At 41.6% G+C, this 21131-nt stretch overlaps 1 protein-coding gene across 1 annotated transcript; it reads right to left on the bottom strand.

Annotated features, from left to right (window-relative positions):
- Positions 1 to 2131: 2131 nt before the first annotated feature.
- C12H21orf91 (chromosome 12 C21orf91 homolog) lies at positions 2132 to 20635 on the bottom strand. Its single transcript, XM_054165796.1, has 5 exons — positions 20546 to 20635; positions 19947 to 20076; positions 6819 to 7352; positions 4058 to 4120; positions 2132 to 3014 (listed from the first exon to the last, which is right to left on the bottom strand). The coding sequence occupies exons 2-5, from the start codon at positions 20068 to 20070 to the stop codon at positions 2854 to 2856; spliced, it is 882 nt and encodes a 293-aa protein (XP_054021771.1). The 5' UTR covers positions 20071 to 20076; positions 20546 to 20635; the 3' UTR covers positions 2132 to 2853.
- Between the last annotated feature and the right edge of the window lie 496 nt (positions 20636 to 21131).

The raw sequence follows: 21131 nt of genomic DNA, 5'->3' as shown, positions 1-21131 counted from the left end.
TGGGAGAAGACTGAGGCAATGCTGCTCTGAAGGAAAATGAAGAAAATGCATCACCATGTAGCCTGGAAGAAACAGACCAGGCAGAACCCTCTCTCCATGTCCTAAGTTCCATCTGCTGCAACTCATGGAGCTGAAGAGGCTGCTCAAAGGCCGTGGACTTTGGGGTATCTCCCTCCCCTGTTCTGCCGGAGGACAGCACAGCCAACAAGGATGACCTCTCCTCCACACCAAAGCTGCAGCAGCCTTCCTCCACAGACCTAAAATGTCTTGGGGGGTGAGGGGTGTGGTAATATAATTCCTTTCCTCTTCTCTCTCCTTCTTCTATTTTCTTTCTCTCCTTCTGATCCACCCACTTTATACTGTTAAATAAATTGCCTCACTGTTGATATTTTGGCCTCTTCTGTGCCTCTAATTTCATAACACGGGAATATTCACACGAACAGAGTCTCTGGTCTCTTCTCCCAGGCAACCAGCACCAGAACAAGAGGATACAGCCTCAAGCTGTGCCAGGGGAGGTTTAGGCTGGGTGTTAGGAATAAATTCTTCATAGAGAGAGTGATTGCCCATTGGAATGGGCTGCCCGGGGAGGTGGTGGAGGTGTTTAGGGAGAGATTTGATAGGGTGCTTGGTGCTGTGGTTTAGTTGATTGGATAGTATTGGACTTGATGATCTTGAAGGTCTCCTCCAACCTGGTCTGGTCTACTCTATTCTGTTCTTTCCCTCTCTGGATCAAGAGACCTAGTTTCACTCTTTCAGTTACATATCATTAATTTTATATCCCACAACACCCCCCCCACACCCCCCCTTTCTTAAACCCAAACATTTCAATTATATATCAGTAATTTTATATCCCATAAAAAAAACCCTGCTGCTAAAGGGAAATTAACAGAGTGCTTCCCTCAAAACTAAATCTCAGTATTTAAATTTGTGTCAGTCTAAGTCTTCTAATTACAAACCAAATTTAACTGCCCCTGCCGTCGATTACGCGTTTGCTACCTGCTAAATCAGCATTTCAACACGACGGTTGCATTATCTGGAAAGTGTTAGAGTGCAGAAATACTTCTAATCAAAGCAAAACAACTAACCAACCAACAAAAAAATCCCCTTCCTGGGGTTTGCTTAATTAAAGAGCAGTAAGAAGCTTCAAGCTCCCTAACCACTTTCTGGCCTATTGGCATGGAAATCGGAGCACGCACTCCTCATTTTGGGGGTGCTGAAAGAATAGCCCTGCCTGAAGTGAGGTCATTTTGCCCCTGTACACAGTATCACAAAGGTTGGAAGAGATCTCAAAGATCATTGAGTCCAACCTGTCACCACAGACCTCATGACTAGACCATGGCACCAAGTGCCATTGGTTAGGCCACACCTTGAGTCCTGTGTCCAGTTCTGGGCCCCTCAGTTTAGGAAAGATGTTGAGTTGCTGGAATGTGTCCAGAGAAGGGCAACAAAGTTGGTGAGGGGTTTGAGGCACAAGCCCTATGAGGAGAGGCTGAGGGAGCTGGGGTTGCTTAGCCTGGAGAAGAGGAGGCTCAGGGGAGACCTTATTGCTCTCTACAACTACCTGAAGGGAGGTGTAGCCAGCTGGGTGTTGGTCCCTTCTCCCGGGCAACCAGCACCAGAACAAGAGGACACAGTCTCAAGCTGCACCAGGGGAGGTTTAGGCTGGATGTTAGGAAAAAGTTCTTCACAGAAAGAGAGCTTGGCCACTGGAATGGGCTGCCCAGGGAGGTGATGGGAGTTCACCATCACTGGAGGTGTTTAGGGAGAGACTGGATGAGGCATTTGGTGCCATGGTTTAGTTGATCAGATGGTGTTGGATGATAGGTTGGACTCAATGATCTCGAAGGTCTCTTCCAACCTGGGTAATTCTATTCTATTCATACTTGCATTTCAAAATTAAAGCACTTTATCAGAGTCTGATCCAACTTTATGGGGAAAAAAAGTAAATCATAGAAAGGTAATGCAGTATTACAAATTTATTTAGTTTTGTCAAAGATTTCTCAGCACTGAAAATTTCACACATATAAAACAACTTCAACTTTTATGCATTAAAACCAAAGTATGGATTCTACTTTTTTTAATTTAAAAGGAAATGTGCTTTTTGTTCCTTTTTTGTTTTTTTAAACCTCTCTACTGAACAAAACTTCAGTTATAAAGCTGATTAAAAATAAGTGATGCACCATCACAGTTTTATTTCTTTAACATGTGATATTCCTCTCTTTGGGAAACAAGACTTAAAAATAATTGTATCGTGAAAGATACAGACCTGAAAAAGGATAAAACAGTCATACAGGAGGCAGAGACATTACACAGCATTAACTCAGACATTTTATAAAGAGATCTGGAAAAGTACCTAAAAATAGTGATATTTATTTAGTATAAAACTTCATTAATAAAATATTGCTCATAATAAATACCAAACCAGGAGTTTCATTAATACTGGTTTTCTCCTTAAAGCTCTATTGGATGTAACAGGATCAGACCTGAGCAAAACTCCCTTCTTCCTCTGAACGAGGGAGGCAGGTTTAACAGGCTTCAGGTCTTCCTTTGTTAACAACAACTTTATTATCAACAAAACACAGAATTCATTTCAAGGCTCATGCATAGTTATGGGAAAAGAAATCCATCCCTAAATATGAATAAACCTTATCACAATTGCTTTTAATACCTAAAATATTTGCCTTTTTTTTTTTTAACAAAACCCAAAGTGAAGAGAGACTTCTCAAGGAGTATGAATGCAAAGAGAGAGCTGCCCAAGTTTCCTCAAAAGCTTCTAAATATCTGTGCATACTTAATGGTTATCAAAGCTGTTAGGGAAAGTTAGCTCTACAGGAGGACAGACATCTTCTCCCTTTATATAGGGACATTTGATTTCATCCCTGCTCGTCCCATCTGTAGACACGGCAGCTTGGAGTAGTTCTTCAGCAGCTGCTCAATAGCAATGTGCCGGACGTTCAGCTCAGAAGCCAAAGAATCCTTTTCTTGGACTTGCTGTGTCAGCTCTTCAAACACATCTGCAAGGACATCAGTAGGTGAGCATATTCAGATCCTGTACATCCAGAAAGTTTAGAAGCAGTGCCAAATGTTACCATGAAAAAGGTACAGCCACTGAAACGGGCTCTAGCAGCTTGGTATAAGCATTGTGAACTGAACAGCTGGTGAGTTAGTTGGTTTGGTTTGTTTTAGGTGACCTAAGCCAAGGTGGATCACTTCATAATTCAAGAGTAAAGTTTATTCTGATTGTCTGAGAAACAGACTAGGTTACAGAAGGAACTGTCCTCCTGTGCTCAGCACTGGTGAGGCTACACCTTGAATATTGACCTCAGTTTTGGGCCCCACACCACAAAACAGGCATTGAGGTCTTGAAGCATGTCCAAAGCTAATCAGTGAAACTGGTGAAAGGTCTAGAAAATAAATCTTGTAAGGAGCAGCTGAGGGTTATTGGAGTGGACTGCCTAGGGAGGTGGTGGAGTCACCATCACTGGAGGTGTTTAGGAAGAGACTGGATGAGGCACTTGGTGCCTGCTTAATTCTATTCTATTCTCTTCTCCCAAGTAACAGGTTGCTAGGACAAGAGGAAATGATCTCAAGTTGCACCAGAGAAGATTTAAGTTGGATATATGGAAACATTTCCTCATTGAAAAGGTTATGAAACATTGGACTAGGCTGCCCAGGGGAGTGCTCAAATCCCCATCACCGGAGGTATTCAAGTAACATGTAGATGTGGTACCTAGGGCCATGTTTAAGTGGTGACCTGGCAGTAATGGGTTAGCAGTTGGACTCCTTCCTAATACGACTATGCCAATGTAAAAACTGCTAAAATTGCAGTCAAAAACTTAAAGAAAAGAGTGTTTTCAAGTGTCAGTATGCAATACCCAAGATAATTACATAATAAAAAGCACCTAGGTGCTCTTTGGTTTGTATGGAAACATGACATATAGAGATTTCAGTTCAAAACTCAACTGATAGGAAAGCCATCACAGTTTTGGGTTTTTCATAAATGACATTTTCTTTGCTACAAAGCAACCTCATCCAAAGAGTAGTGAAAAATTCTCACCCTGGATTTGCTTGAGCAGTTTTTCATTAAGCTGTTTTAGATCTGCAAGAGACATCACAGCCACTGGAACAACAAGAAGTGTTGTTGTTATTACTACCACAGTCACACAAACAGACTCCTGTTTTCTCAAATGGTCATCATTTGCATCCACCAATACATACGTTGTGCTTTATGCATGTAACATATACCAGTTTCCTTTGAGTACCTCAATGACAAATGATGAAGAAAAAAACCTTAGTTTCATACAAAGACCACCACATAAAAATAGGTTTATTTCCCACTTTCTTATGCTGTGACCCAGTGAGAGCCAACAGATCCTCTGCACCACTGAAAAGCCCTTCTGATTTGCAGGTTATGTGTACATGGAACATCCTCATAGAAAACCCACAGCAAACCTCGAGAGGAGGGAATTGTGAAAGGTTGGTCCAGATGACCCTTGGGGTCCCTTCCAACCTGGCATTCTGCAATACCCTTGATCAACAGCAGCAGGTAGGAAAGCACTGGCTGCCTTCTCTTAGAAGTTTCTCAAGCCCTGCAGTGGTGGGCACAGTTTGGTGCCATGCATGTTGCCAAATTGCCCTTGGCAGCACGGTGAAAAGTGACAATCCTGATCATCAGAAGAGGGCACAGGTCACTGAAATGAGCTTTAAGACCTTGCAATTGTAAAACACTGCGTTTAAACAGTGATGCACCTTAGCAAACTGCTCCCTGCATACTTGAGAAAAATCTGTTCTGCAGTCGTGTAGCTTTTGTTCAAGGACTCCTCAGTGCAAGAAGTTCCCATATTGTAAATTTCAAGTGTAAGTTCTGAAAAGGATATTTTCTTACCTCCCCACAAAACTATTTCATTATCCTTAGCTTTCTCTTTCAAACTTTCTCACATTTTGCAGTTGCGAGATACTGACTTTCTGTCAGCATTGCCAAAGCAATGGAGCTGACAACAGCTGAGACAGGTGGCTTTATGTCTCGAGTAACAAGTAGGCTAAGAGTGAAACAGATTCACCTTTCTCCTCCAACAGCCAGGCACAGCAGTGTTCCCTCCTGCCTCTGGCTACTAATCCAAATGAAGATTTTTACCATCCTTTGAGGTCCATGAAAACTCTGATTGGATTTAGTATAGGAACTGACAGCTTTCTAGAAGTATCAACACTTTTTCCCCCTTTTATCCCCAGTGGTAGGATGTTACTTTCCATTTCTTCATTATTTTCAGCATCATTTCACCAACTGTAGCACACAGGAAGGTTGACATGTGTTGTATGTGTGTCTATCAGGACAGAATTGTTTTCATGTCACAATTCTGTTACCACAAGGAAAGGGAGAAGTAAAAGACCAAATTTAACTGACAAAACGTTATTCAATCCTTATTTGAGGTAAATTATAATGCAATACTGACCACGCTATTTAAAGTTACATGAACAATGGTTTTTTAGTAGACTGCTATGTCATTACAGTGGAAGTACTTCAGTAAGAAGGTATGTAATTCAGGTGAAGTCTGACCCAGTTTTCCTCTAAAACATAAACCTTATATAAGCAGAGTCTCCAAAGCAATGTCTTTTAAATAGTCAAAAAAATTACTTCTAGTATAAAGCAAAACTGGCTCAAAAGGTGCAGTATGCAGTCATAATAGAATTAAAACCAAATCATCTGTTTCTGTGCTTATGACAGATGTAAGTTCCCTTGTCCCAAAATCAGAGATCAGAGACACAAGTTCCAGGTCATTAATTCAGTCAGATAACCCCATAAGCCTGAAGAAACTGATTCCAGTATTACAGTATCCCTTTCTCACTCTGTCTTCCAACATTCTGAACTCCAGTATTACCTTGTTTTTCATCACCTAATCTTCCAGTGAATATTTTACCAACTTTTTTGGTCTTCTTTTTCAGGTCTTTTGAAATTCAAAACCCCCTCTCCAGTTTTCTCTGCAGAGATCTCTAGGAACTTAGCCCTAGCACATTTATGCAGGCTGATTTCAGAGACACTATAATACCCTACATTTTTTGTAAAGGCTTCTTCTAGTGACCTCCTTAAATAACAGGAAAAACTTGGCTTTCTGCTGCTTTCAGTATCACCACAGTCATCAAAAGACTGCTCAGGTCTACTGCTACAATCTTTAAGAAGATACGATGGCATAAGGGCCTTCCCATTCTCTAATGCCCACACAGAAGAAAATACAAGCTCTAGTAAAATGCACAACAAATGTCTGGTGCTATTATGGATGCTTAGATTTTTATGTTGTTCTCCTAGTTTGCTCTCACATCTTACCCCTAATTTCTCCTGCTGCTTAGGGCCATCTCTCTGTAAGAAGGCACTGCACAAGTTTAGTAAAACAGTTATTTTCAGGATCTTCATGATCTCCACAGCTCAGGTTGTGCAGCTGCCAGGACTGACATACTGAAGTGACTGCAATCAACTCTAATTGCAAATTAGGCATGTCCTGTATCACACTGGGCTATAATTTACAGGGAAATCTGAAAACCAAAACCAAAACACAAACACACACACACACACAAAAAAATCAACCAAAAAAAACCCCCCACCTAGAAACAAAAATACCCCCAACACCCAAACAAAACCAACCAACCAAAAAACCCCAACCATAACAACTAAACTACATCAATCACAGGTTTTACAGTAACTCCAAACAGTTGAAGGCTGGATTTCAGGATGTCAATTAATGCCTTGTGGGGACATTAAGTGGTGAAGAGGTATTTCAAAGAATGCCCTTGTTTCCTAGGTTGTGTGGAAATAGATGTGTACTTACATTCTTCCCTGTTGTATTGAGGATGCCTTCTATGAACACTGCCAAGTGAGCCACCTTCAGCTTTTTCAGCTTTTTGGACCTGCTTGTGATTTGACCACACAACACTGCTGCAACAGAAGGTAGCACCTGTTTCTTGTAAAACACCAAGTCCAAAATCAGCAGATTCTCTTTGTTCCAAAAGAGTTTGTGAGCAGCTTGAGATGCCTCCAGAATTCCCATCTATCCATTTTGCAGAGTATCTAGGTACTGGGGAGTCAAACTGTGGGAGTAATTTTCTATCAGTCTGATGTCTGAAGTTAAAAAGCTGGTGGTGGGATGTCTTTGAGCTTTCAGGGTCAGAGTCTATATCCTTGTTTTGTGCATACTGTATGATCCAGTTAATTTTTTTGCTCAAAATATTTTTCACTTCTGCATATGGACTTTTAGAGAGCTTTGATCGTGGGCAGTCCTGATTTGCTATTAAGTGGAATTTTTCAAAGCAGTCTCTGTGCCCCCTTAAAGATCTTGTATGTAGAAGATCTGACTTTGGCACTCCTGGAAAGACACAACAGAAAAAAAGTTTACTTACTGTATACTCAATAAGCTTCCAAAATCTTTACTCACAAGCCAAGAAGACACAAACTTAACTGATGCTTTCCTGTGAACAGTGTAGTCACTTCAGTAAACAAGGATATTTGTTACTCTAAAACTTCTGAAATTCCACTCAGTCTTCAGCCTTAGCACACAAAGTGTTTAGCACATAGTAAAGCCTTCTGCAGGACTGGCAGATTACCTGGATGGCAATGCAGATGAAGCAAACTGCTAACTCTGAACATACTGCACAAGGATATAAACTGTAGGAGCACAGCAGTTCCAAGTATACATCCAAAAGTTCTACAGAACAACACTGAAGAGCATTTTTAGAGTAGTCATTCATGCTCCTACCTTCTATGGATAACATGAGCTATCTGCTCAACAAATACAACAGTGTACAGGCATGTCATCCACGTGGTCAAGCATAATTCAGCCTTAGTTTATCATTTTATATTGGTTATAACACTGTCAACACTTGCCAAACATTATACTGTCCTGAAATTGACTTCATTTAAGATGGATGCTTATTCTCTTTAATCATCCTCCTCCTTCAAAGACATTCAAATAGCTAAGCTACAGCAGGTAAATTACTCAGACTTCAAAGTAACTGTTAGTGATTGACATGTTAAAAAGGAACACAATCTGTGAAGAGCCACAGCTGGTGACTGAACATAGATGGTTTGAGAAACTACTATTTCACAAAGTTAATAGTACTCCAGCAGAAAATTACTTTCTGCAACTTCAGTGGATACTTTTCTTCAGACTCACCTATGTAACAGATTCAGTACCCAGGTCCAAAATATGAACAGTTTGACATTTATCTCATCACCCACTACACGACCTGGGAGGTTCCCCATATAATGAAAAACAGTTCTGTTGAACAAATTCCTCACTGCAAATAAATTGGGGTTGCTTAGCCTGGAGAAGAGGACACTCAGGGGTGACCTTACTGCTCTCTACAACTACCTTAAGATAGTCTTAAGTTGGTCTCTTCTCCCAGACAACCAGTACCAGAACAAGAGGACACAGTCTCAGGCTGTGCCAGGGGAGGTTTAGGCTGGAGGTTAGGAGGAAGTTTTACACAGAGAGAGTGATTGCCCATTGGAATGGGCTGCCTGTGGAGGTGGTGGAGTCACCATCACTGGAGGTGTTCAGGAGGAGATTTGATGGGGTGTTTGGTTGCATGGTTTAGTTGTTTAGAGGGTGTTGGATGATAGGTTGGACATGATGATCTTGAAGGTCTCTTCCAACCTGGTTTATTCTATTCTATTCTAATAATACACCTCTGAAGCACTGCTTGAAAGTGCTCAATACTTAAATCCAGAACACTTAAATCAACACATGACAATGTAATCTGATCTTTTGTAACCAGGTGACATGAAGCAAGCTGCAGCTATTCTGCCTTTTAGCACAGATGTAAAAGTGCTTACTGATTTTAAAAGTGATTAAGTTCTACAAAATCCCAAACTGTAAAGGCAAAGGTTTTGACACGAAACTGGTGAAAACATATCCAAGTACTTAATTTTGGTTATCACTTGTTGGTAACTGGTGTTTCAAGTTGGGGAGTTCAAACATGGAGAGTAGCCAGTTTTTGATTTTCCACTCTTTGGGCAGCATTGGAACTCAACAGCATTATTGTTCTAGTTGAGTTTGTAAGGGTGTACACAAAATTTATGGGGCAAAGTGACAGAGAGGATAGCAGTGGAATCAAGTTTTGTTCTTCACAGCAGGGGAGAAAGGTATGGTTGTGAAAATAAGACATTCTTCCTGTTCATGAGAGAAGCATTAGAATGAACAAAGAATCAGACCCTAAACAGAGGTACTTTCTAAGAAGGAAGATCCTGAGCAAAGTATAAAGACAGATACTGTCTTCATGGGTACAAAGTCAAAAGCCTCACTGTACACCTCAAAATATCTGTCAACTTCCTTCAGCAAATACTCATTTACTTTTCTTAAGCTCCTGTGACAGTTTAGGCTGTGCCTTTAGGAAAAGATAGCTGCAAAACTCACTAGCTGAACAGTTGGGTGTAAAAAGGAAAACAAAGATTAATTCTAAATGAATTTCACTGGTCAGATGTGAGATGTACCATAGCAAATATCTCAGATTCCTTTCTCTCAGTCTCTCTCCATCTTCTGTCTTTCTCTTGGCATGCATGCTGTCCTGGACAGAGAGAGGCCGCTTATCAGCAAACGAGATAAGCAAAACTAACTTCCTTACAACTGCTTTGAGCTAACTGAAATTCCCCTAACACTTTCTTCTCTTTTCTTCTAATTAACAGAGGAAAAAGGGACGGGAGAGAGGCTGGGGGGAGGCGAGGTGGAATCCTCCTGCCAAGGAGGATTTGTGTGGTGTTTCTTTTTTGGTATATCCCTGTATAATATTGCAAACACTGTGTATTTTGTATATATTCATGGCATTCCACTAGTGCTTGTAAAATACAGCTTCACTTGCTTCTCCACCTGCGCTCGGCCGAGTTTTTGTTGATGTCGGCGGGTTAAACCATCGCACTACAACAGCTCTACATAGTCAACTTGCAAGGCTAGTTTCCCCTCTCTTATCTCTACAGAGACTTAAAAAAAAACCCCAAACTACCATTTATAGTGAAAACAAGAAAAGATGAAAATTGTTTTCACAACTTCTCTGAAGAATTAAGCGGACTTGCTAAATTTTCAGTAGCTCAAGGGAAACTTGTGTCTTTAAGCCATCAAGGAAGACCAAACACTATTAGTTGTATTTGTAAGGCACACGCTCACAACGCTGCAAACCCTGCAAAACCAGACTGATGTGTTCAATGTCCTCTACTTCACTTAAGTGATTCTTCATCATGCCACACTGCTGATGCTTACAGTGATTTCTTTTCCATACAGACAATACTGATTGTGTAAAACTGTTTTTCAGCCTATTTTTTATACAATAACCAGGAACCCATCTAACAATTTGACCATAAGACAACTGAATGAAGCCACTGTCTTCTGATCACAGGATAGAGTAACCCCGTCCAAAGCAAACACTTGAAGACTTGGTGAAAGGGGAAGAGAACTGCAGAATGCAATTAGTGAATCTAGGACAAATGCACCTTTGGCACAGACTGGTTTTAATTCAGATACTAACCTCAGGTTTGCTTTAAGGATAGCACTCTTCTCTCAACTCAAAACCCAAGCATACTTACCCAGTTTTTATTTTTCCTTATTCTCTCCTGCATCCACTCCTTTCCCCAAACTAGGGAAAGAACCACTGCACTATTTCTATTAAAATCAGGACAAAAATGAATCTTTCAAGTTTAATGAAGTATTTCCAGAGCAGTTCTGGAGGCATGGCCTCTTGCAGTTAGGTCCTCTGCCCGGCCCATCTAAAGAAACAGGTCAGACTATGTATTCCCTCCCATAAGTGATACCACTTCTGGGGCAACCACAAAAGAAACACCTGCACAACAAATTACAGAAAACTGCAGTCTCACTTTAAACAAACAACCCCAAAACACACTAATCCAACCTCCCCCCAAGTAAGCCACAAACATTCATTTGAGAGTTTATGCTTCATTATTTCCACGAAAGTATTTACTTACACAGAAACAAAACCCAAGTGCTGCATGACTGTATGAAGCCCCACCTGATTTTTATTTCTAAAGCTAGAAGCTCAAGATTACTCAAGTTTTCCTTCTGACAAATGTATCTTTTAAAGAGAGTTCTGGACATTGTTTGCTTCCCCACTCCAGAGGCATGCTGCTCAACAAAATGTTATGATTCTATGGTTCATCAGAAGTCAGCTATACCATGTATGCCTGAAATGAGTAACTATTACAGAAGACAAAAAAATATAAATATAAATCAGAAGTCCAAGTTTTCCTACTTATATGCCACATATTAGCCACACTGTCACTATCTTCCAACCTGGTCTAGTCTATTCTGTTTCAGACCGGAGACCAAGTTATTACAAAACACTTCCAGTAAATATGCATACATACCACACCCCCAACCAGAATGCATTTTCCCATCCCTTACTCCATTGTACAAACAAACCAGGCTTATCTAAATACACCAATTCCTACAGTGAGGAACAGAAAATGTACAAACTCAAATCAGTTTCATGCAGAATTGCTAACAGACTTGCTCCAGCTTTCAGCGAACCGATTTGGATTTCTACCATAACAAACACGTGCAAAAAAACCCTGCAAGCCCCAAAAGAACTCTCAATCTTTCTTTTGTTTTAAGATGACAATCAGTCCTTTCCAGACAGAGACCATGAATAAGATCAGTCACTAACCTTCTGGAATCGCATCCCAAAGCTGAGCATTCACAGCAGCTGCTGTGCTAGCACAAAATAGTAATGACGTACCAGTATTACAACAAGTAAGAGCACATTTCTTTGACACAGATCCTTCTGTGGGCAATACTATCAGCTTTATGAGGCAGAACAGATCCCTGTTTCTTTTGGGTAAGACTTAATACTGCATTCAGATTGCTTCATATTTTTTTTCTTCCCTTTCATCACAAATGCAAAAAAAAGAAACAAACAGAATCAAAACCAAACAACAAACAATTCTACCAGCTGGTGAACTGGCATCAAATCAATGATATATAGAGATGACTCCATTTTAAAAGACACATTATTCAATATTATACAAAGAGAAATGAATAAAGCAAGGTAAGACTCCTGTACATACCAAGCAATGCCATAATTTCTATATGAAGTTATCCTAAGTTCTGGAGATTTTCAGAGTTCTGTCTCAACATTCCTGTTTGCCAATCTCCTTATCAATCTTTTTGGTTTCTGTCTGTTTCTTCAAATCAATCATACAAGCATCAACATTATTTTTCCCCCACACTTGGAGGTATGCATACATTTGTTTCTTGTCTTACTTTCCAAGAATAGGACTGCAGACTCTGTCCAAGTATGTCCTAACCTTCGTGCTTGTTTTTTTTTAATCCAGAGAAGGAAAAAGGACTGCAAAAAGCCCCAAACCAATCAGAGCAATAAAGTCATGTGCAGAAAAAAAACAAATAATCATAAAAGTTCAGTAATAACTAGAAGATCATAACCAACACAAGACAGCAGATGCTATTAGGAAATAAAGTCAGACCAGAGATCGCTTCTCAAGTGAACACGAATCACAGGATGATGCCAAACCTCAAGACAAATCATAGAAGAATGTGTTTACCATCCATTACTTGCTTCTGATTCTGGTAACCCACATGCTAGATGAAACATGAAATGGTATCCCTTTACTGAGCAGTATCTTTGTATGTTGAACTAGTAAAAACAGGGCTGCTTATTTAAGAGACTAGCATTTAGGTGGGGTTTTGTTTGTTGTTGACTTAAATTTCATTTTCAAAAATACCTTCCATTTCTATGCTATGCAGGGCAGAAACTCTTCTATATTATACTAGAATAGAATAATCCAGGTTGTAAAAGACCTTCAAGATCAACCTATCATCCAATGCCATCTAATCAACTAAACCATGGCACCAAGCGCTCTATCCAGTCTCTTCCTAAACACCTCCAGTGATGGTGACTCCAAGACCTCCCTGGGCAGCACATTCCAGTGGCCAACCTCTCTTTCTGTGAAGAACTTCTTCCTAATATCCAGCCTAAATCTCTCCTGGTGAAGCTTGAGACTGTGTCCTCTTGTTCTGTTGATGGCTGCCTGGGAGAAAAGACCAACCCCCACCTGGCTACAATCTTCTGGTACAGTTCTCAATGTAAGTTATCCTAACCCATCCCTACAAAGTAATTTTGTACATTAATGGCTAGGGATCAGGCAGTTCACAAAGGAGTACATGCTTTTGTAACTTCTAGTTATTTGTAAGCTTGAAGTAGCAAAAAGAAAGGATAATATTTACCATATAGCCAGGTGTGTAATCACATCTCAGTAAATATTGCCCTGTTTTAAAGCATTTGCTCTTGAAAGTAAATTGGCTTCCTTCAGGTGTTGATCTGTTAGAGGGTAGGAGAGCTCTGCAGAGGGACCTTGACAGGCTGGACAGATGGCCACAGTCCAACGGCATGAGATTTAACACATCTAAGCACTAGGTTCTACACGTTGGCCACAACAACCCCATGCAGTGCCACAGATTAGGGGTCAGAGTGGCTGGAGAGCGGCCAGGCAGAGAGGGACCTGGGGGTACTGATTGATAGTAGGCTGAACATGAGCCAGCAGTGTGTCCAGGCAGCCAAGAAGGCCCGTGGCATCCTGGCCTGTATCAGGAACAGTGTGGCCAGCAGGAGCAGGGAGGTCATTCTGCCCCTGTACACTGCACTGGTTAGGCCGCACCTCGAGTCCTGTGTCCAGTTCTGGGCCCCTCAGTTTAGGAAGGAGGTTAACTTGCTGGAGCGTGTCCAGAGAAGGGCAACAAAGTTGGTGAGGGGTTTGGAGCATAAGCCCTACGAGGAGAGGCTGAGGGAGCTGGGGTTGCTTAGCCTGGAGAAGAGGAGACTCAGGGGTGACCTTATTACTCTCTACAACTACCTGAAGGGAGGTTGTAGACAGCCAGATGTTGGTCTCTTCTCCCAGGCGGCCAGTACCAGAACAAGAGCACACAGTCTCAAGCTGTGCCAGGGGAGGTTTAGGCTGGATGTTAGGAAGAAGTTCCTCACAGAAATAGTGATTGGCCATTGGAATGGGCTGCTCAGGAAGGTGGTGGAGTCACCATCACTGGAGGTGTTTAGGAAGAAACTGGATGGGGTGCCTGGTGTCATGGTTTAATTGATTAGATAGTGTTGGATGATAGGTTGAACTTGATGATCTCAAAGGTCTTTTTCAACCTGGTTAATTCTATTCATACTAAATTCTAGGGAGTTATTTTGTTGTTGTTGAAGGGAAGAAGGCTACAAAGGCTTTATTTCTGCCCTTCCAATTGATTCACCAATGAACTACATATAACTCTTTTTCATGATAGAGAACTAAACAGAAATGTTTGCTCATGATTACATATGGCTAGAAGGGTTGTCTTAGTTTGAGATTATAATTATCAACAAGCTCAATTCAAAAGGAATGCTCTTGAATTCCAAGTCTACTTCACATCCTTTCACAATTTTTTCCATTAAAAAGATACATTTAATAAAATAAAAATCAGTGATCATTAGCCTGCTTGTCTGTCTTCCACAGGAGGTTGTTGGTTTGGGGGGTTTTTTGTGTGTTTTGTGGGTTTTATTTTAATTTGTTATCCTTTCTTTAAAAAGCCTTCTTATTTGGTCCTTCAGCTTCAGTAGGAAATTATATTAAAGGAAGCCTGTGTTCCCTTCCTTGCAATTTCTAATGCAATGCTGGAAACTAATTGCTTTTTCAATGGTGAATAACCTTGGTTTGAGCAGCAGAAAAGGGAAAAAAACCCACAGAATTTAAGATAAATTAAAATTAACACTCCTAGACACATGAATAGACAATTATAAGCTTGCAATATGAGCAATTAGTTAATTAAAGCCATATTAAAGTCCCTTTAAAGATTTTTGTAAGTACTTAGGGGTAAGATTTATACCTGAACACAGAGAAAGGAAAAGCAAAAGCTGGCTTCTCAGTATGATACTGGCATCAATCATACATGGAGCTTCCATAAACATATGAAGTACATGTGGTTATTAAAGACAGTCAAAGGAGAGTGAGTGCACTTCATAATACAGATTTGCATAGCACTGGCAATATGGGTGAAATTATCTAAGCACACTTAGAGAAGGTACACTTCTAGCATTAGCTGTTTGTGGAGGCTTCTTCCATTGCCAGCGGAGCAACACTCCTAAGGTGCAGTCTGCCTCATCTTAAATATTTAACTCTAGAAAGATTTGTGATAAGCACCTATGTTTTCTTCCTCTAACCCTGTGAGCAAGCAAGAACCTTTGTGAAGGATGCCAGTCCATGGCTGCATACTTTAAGAGCCCCAGCTTTCGTAACACATTCTGAAATGTTCCAGCTGCTACTCCCTTCAGCTGGCCACCTTGCACACAGAGTAACAATGTAAACAAGGATAGTTAGCCTGCTCAAATCAGCTCCTGAACATCTGCTGGTGTTGACTAGGAACATGAAGATCAGATGAGGTCAAGTTTGGCTTACCTAGAGCACAACACTAAAACTTGCAACAGACAGGGAAATACTTCACAATATTAGATGTTAACATCTATCTGTTTTAAGCCATTGCCACACATACTGGTTTGCTTATTAAAAGTGCTGCAAGAGGGGTGGTTCTTGTAACAGAAAACCAGATTCCAAGACCTGTTCAAAAATACATTAAATAAAGCCAGCCCATGCCACTCACAAGCCACCAAAACCAGACACCTGGTAAAGACTAGATATTATCTTGTTCATGAAGTCAGTGCATTCCATATATCAAGCATGCACACAAATCATCTCCCATTACACTGTGTGTTTTAGCACACAGCAAAGACATACTGTAGAAGACAAAACAGAGATACAGCTGACACAAAATATTTTCATAATTCCTGTTCCACTCACACATTTGGTAAAAAAAACCAGAAGAAACTGCTTAAATTGACCTTGGAGAGAGCAGAAGCCATGACACAGTCTTCTTGTGTTCTGGATGATGTCAGGTAACAGACTACTCAATTTACTTGTTTGCATGTACAAACCTCCCAAATGTAAACAGAGAATTCAAGAATGTACTTTTAGACCAAGCCACACAGCTCCACTACAGGTACTTGCATGGCAAGATTAGAAGATTAAGAATATCCTCTCCAACTATGTTTGGACTTGAATTTGGAGTCAAGAGGTTTACTGGAAACCACAGCTAGTTCCACAAGTCCATTCGAGTTTGCAGAGATGAGTCATACCCCCGGACTGCAAATGCTACCTTTAAACAAGTTCTGATCTGCCTGGCAGCTTGTAGGGACACCGCATTCAGCCAGTGAGTTTTGTTGATACATACCCATACACACAGGTTTATGCTTACACACACATGTATTTTCATGTGTTCATATATCTTCCTCCCCAGTCTCTAGCTGGAACTGCAGACCTGTTGTTAGTATTTGATCCTTGCTACTCGAGTTCAGTTAATTTTCCCATATTATAATGAAACTTAAAAGGAGATTTGTCTCAGATTTGTCTCAAACACACATGGCATGTGATTTCCTGGTTTACACAATCTAGTTACACATGAATGTAAGAGGTTTCCTGCTTCAATCCACAAATTAACGTGACACCCACTTGTAAAAAACACCACCACGTACACAACAATCTCTGATGTCCACTCTGCACAGGTCAGACAAAAGCCAGCATCAAACTCCAGCAGCCCCACACCACCAGGTTATTATAAACCTCACCTAAAATTTTAAAACCATTGCACAGAGTGGGCTTCATCTCTCACGTATGAAACACTAAAACATCATTGCAACACTAGGAAGGTAAAGGTTGAGACACATCTCAACACTGGTCCAGGAAGAAATCAGGTGGGGATGGTTTCTGACTTGCTCATTCCTAATTATTTGTCATACTTAACCAAGGCAATCAGTGCTACTATGTACACACAAGCAAACTTGTACAGCTGTTGAACTCACAGATGTCAGAAAGATTCACCAATAATAAACTATACTATAGTATGATATCCTAAAATGCATTTAAACAAACCACTAAGTAAGCGCAGCTGAGAAAGTCTGTTTCAGACCAGGTTCAAGTGGTTAATTCCTGGGCTAGATCAATTTCATGTGCATGGATTTACCACAGATAGCTGTAAGCAATCAGATGTTGGCACATAGGGAAGTAGAACTGGTCTCATGAGTTTTAATAAAACATTAGAGCATAACAACCTTTTCAAAAAGGAAATAGAGAAACCTACTTCCAGAATTCCAAGCGTAAACTCATGGAATCATAGAATCATTTAGGTTGGAAAAGCACTTTAAAATCATGGGATCCAATCATAAGTCTAGCATTGCCAAGCCCATCACCTGCCCTTGGACATACATCTGCGATGCTCCCTTCCATCCGGACCCACCTCCTAGTAAGGACTGGATGATCAGGAATGGAAGATGGAAGAAGTCTACACACTCTCTGAAGACAGACAGCAGTTAACACATGGAAATTAACAGGGTGCTGCAAACAGTGGGAGTACTTAAGCATCCTGCAAGATGCTGAGCTGTGACTAATAACCTTCCTGTGCTTGAACAGCAGCTATTTCCTACTTCACTAAGGGTGAAGTTGCACATGCACACTGACACTACATATGAGCAAGCCTTAAGCACTATCCTAGCTGTGGCAGGGAGTATCTTTTTAGAATAGTCTACCTCACATTCCTCATGTCTGTGTTTCAAATGCTTGGATTTTAAAATGTTAAATAAATTAATGCAAATGACACATATGTGTGGGACAGCACATCCACAGAGTTCATGCAACTCACAGTTGGATTCTGTTCAACAAGTAGCAAGCTGCAAGGCATCTAAGCAAGGGAGCAGTATCCAGTGTAATACTCCTAAGTTAGTGAATTACTTGTTTCATTCTCTACCCAGGGCTGCCAGATAATTATTTTAGACATCACAGGAAAACACAGGAATGAAGTAGATATGTCAAAAGTAGGAAGAGCATGACCGTGGCTACGGTAAAAGGCTGTTTCATTCAGTGGTTCAGCAAAAGAAGTGGTATAATGATCCTTTGTAACAAACACACTCTTCTGCCCTTAAGCCTTCTCCCCCTGTAAAAGCAGTAACAGTGTCTCTTTTTAAAGAGGCACACAGAGGACAGGATGTAACAAACTGAGCTCTTTTTTTAGGCTAGGATAAAATATTTCAATACTTTTGTTTTAATATGCAAAATAAAATATTAAGAATCTAATAGTTCATGTATTTTCAGGTGAGTTTTCATCACTATTTTGTTTGTATTTTTTAAATTAACTGAAAATTTAGAAGATTATGCAAAGTAGCCTGCTGCACAGTTTAAGTCTTTATTATTATCAAGGCTACTGAGAGTTCTAGGACATAAAAGGGGGAAAAAAAACCCAAACCACAAAAAAAAAAAAGAGCTGTTCCAGCTGAAACAGTCATTTTTTTTTAACATAATAGCCATAACAAGTAAATTCACAGCTTATCTGAAATGAGTGTAGAAAACCACCCAGCACATTTTTAACACATTCTGGTTTACCCATTTCAACACTTAAAAAAATTAAATAAAATAAATGTAAATGTAATTGAAATATTTAGTTATTATCACAGCAATACTTTTCATTTTTAAAGCCTAGAGTGAGAACTGTCTTTATCCCACTCCACACTGAGAACCATAAACCAGTTATAAAGCTCAGGGTGACTAATAGTTTGTCTCAGGTTAGACAGTTACTCTGAGTTTTATCAAGAGGTGCAAATAGACAAGAAAGTCTCCTCTAAACAAGAGCATAAAGCATGGAAATCACTACCTAAGTATGAAAGCATCACTCAGATTAAAATATATTGCCTCTAGTATCAACAGAGACCTTAAAGGCACTGCTGGTTTAGTTGGTTTGTTTTAATTTTTATCAAAGCTAATGCATTTTTCAGGTTTCTGCAAGGTAAGAGCAAAATGTTATTACCAATGCATGCACTGGAAGTTGGATGCACAATAAGCTATATGGAACACGTATTCCTTACATTCCCCTGCATTATAGTTTAATGCTTCCAGGGCTCACAACAAGCAACTAGATGTATATATACAATGTTCTTTCCTCAGAAAGACTGGCTCTGAAGACCTTTAGTATACCCTCATATCCACCAGCAATACTGTCTGTCATGTAAAAAATGGGACTATTCACATAAGAGTGCTAGATCTGCACATTCAGTTGCCCCATACACAACTGGCAAACTGACTTTATAGAATGGAACAAATCCATTTGTTGCCCCCAAATCAAGTAACCATATCTATATTTTATTCGTGAAGTCTTTGTTTGACTTAAAAAAATAACCCATCTGCCGCTCATGCACGTTCTACACTTCAAAAGGTGGTGGGTAAATTCTTTAGCAAGATGAGGTCTGCCAGTCTAAAAAACACCATCCTGGAGGCCAAAATGCTATTTGAAGATTAAGCTTTTAAAAGATGTGCAAAATTCCTACTCTCTAATTTGAAAACTTTAAGAAGCTTTGACAATGAACCATGGGTTATCAGATTACATCTATCATCATAAAAATAAGCAATCCTCATTATTTTTCATAATACACTGATCTGCTTCCAGAAAAATAACAAAACAACACCCCCCCAAACCTATTCTGCTTTAAAAGCTGTATTTATTTAAGTTTTATGCATAGCCCCATCAAACTATTGAGCCAAATCCCTGCATAAGGCCGAACAGGAACTCCTCTTGATCTGAATTAACACCAGAGATCTAATACCAAAAGATGAAATTAACACCAGGGCCTTTCAGTAGCTCTCAAAAGGAGGGTACATCGAGAACGGCAGACGCTAGACCAGCTAAGGCACCCACCTTTAGTGGAAATAAGCTATTTAATAACCAAACAATCTAGTCTGCCCAGCAGGAAAACTTTCTAGATACATGTTTTTAATCCAAAGGCTACATAAAAGCTCAGTTTGCGTTCGGCTCCAAGCTAAGCAGTCTACGAGTGAAGTTCACAGAATGAGACTCCTATTAAAACGTTACCTTCGATGTTCAGCTCAAAACAAACGTGGCAAAAAGAGAGCGTTTCCTTCTCGGTCCCCAGCTTGCAGATGCTGCAGACGTTGTCATCGTCCAAGTCGATGCTCACAAACTGCTCTTCGTTCATAGTGCCCTTGGAGGGAGAGACGGGAAGGGGCCGTTATTCCAACCCCCAGTCAGACGAAGCACCGGCCGCCCGGTGCCTGGGGAGACGGCAGGCAGCACCCCACGCCGTCCACAGCCACGACTCTTCTCTCCTGCCAACTCTAACCCCCTTCCCACCCCCACCCCCGCCAAGCCGGGCCGAAGGCGGAACGCAGGAAGGGGCGTCCCGGCAAAGTTTCTTCCTCAGAGAGCGGAAAACGCAGTGCGGGCAGCGGCCAGGCCACACGACGGGCCCGACAGCAACGAGTTCCCCCCCGTCACCTCCCCGTCCGCCCGCGCACCGTCTGCCTTCCCGGAGGCAAACCCGTCCCGTTCCCTCCCAACTCCCTCCCTGACCTCACTACCACCCACACCCCATCCCTCGCCTACGCGCACCACCGACGTGGACGCGGTGCCGCCGCCACCACCAGCATCACGACAGCCCCGACCCCACTCACCACCACCCCGAGATGCCGCCACCCACCCCCTACACCGCGCTTCACTATTGTTCGGCCGCCAGCGCCTCCGCCGCCGGAGCTCGGCGCCAGGCCCCGCCCACCGTTTCCGGGCGAGACCACAGCTCCTGCGGGATAGCGCGGGACCAGGGGGCCCTGAGCGGGGACGGTGAGTTCCTTCTCCGCTCCCCGCTTCACCTGGTCTTGACTCAGAGAGGGGCACTGAAGAGCGGCGAGGCGGGAGGAGAGAGGCGCTGCGGCCTTCCTGATCCTCCGCTGCACTAGGGAGAGCGGGCCCTCCCCTGCTTCCCGCACCAGTTGGGCTCTCCCAGAGCACGGCAGGGAGCGGGGGCGGGGCAGGGGGCGAAGCTGGGGGGTCCGTCCTCCGCCGGGGCAGCCCCGCCTCCGCCCCAGAGGAGCGGGGCGGTGGGAGTGAGGCGAGCCGAATTGTGTAGTTACCCCAGCGTGCGGTTACCTGTTATTAGCTGGTGCTACGATGTGCGGAGTGCTTGGGATTCCTGTTGATTAGATTTTGGAAGAAGTACGCCAAAAAAAGTGTATAGGGGTTGAAACCGAGAAAGGAGAACGT

This window comes from Dryobates pubescens, chromosome 12, assembly GCF_014839835.1.
Source record: "Dryobates pubescens isolate bDryPub1 chromosome 12, bDryPub1.pri, whole genome shotgun sequence".
Classification (NCBI taxonomy): domain Eukaryota; kingdom Metazoa; phylum Chordata; class Aves; order Piciformes; family Picidae; genus Dryobates; species Dryobates pubescens.
This window is presented reverse-complemented; position numbering and strand designations above follow the sequence as displayed.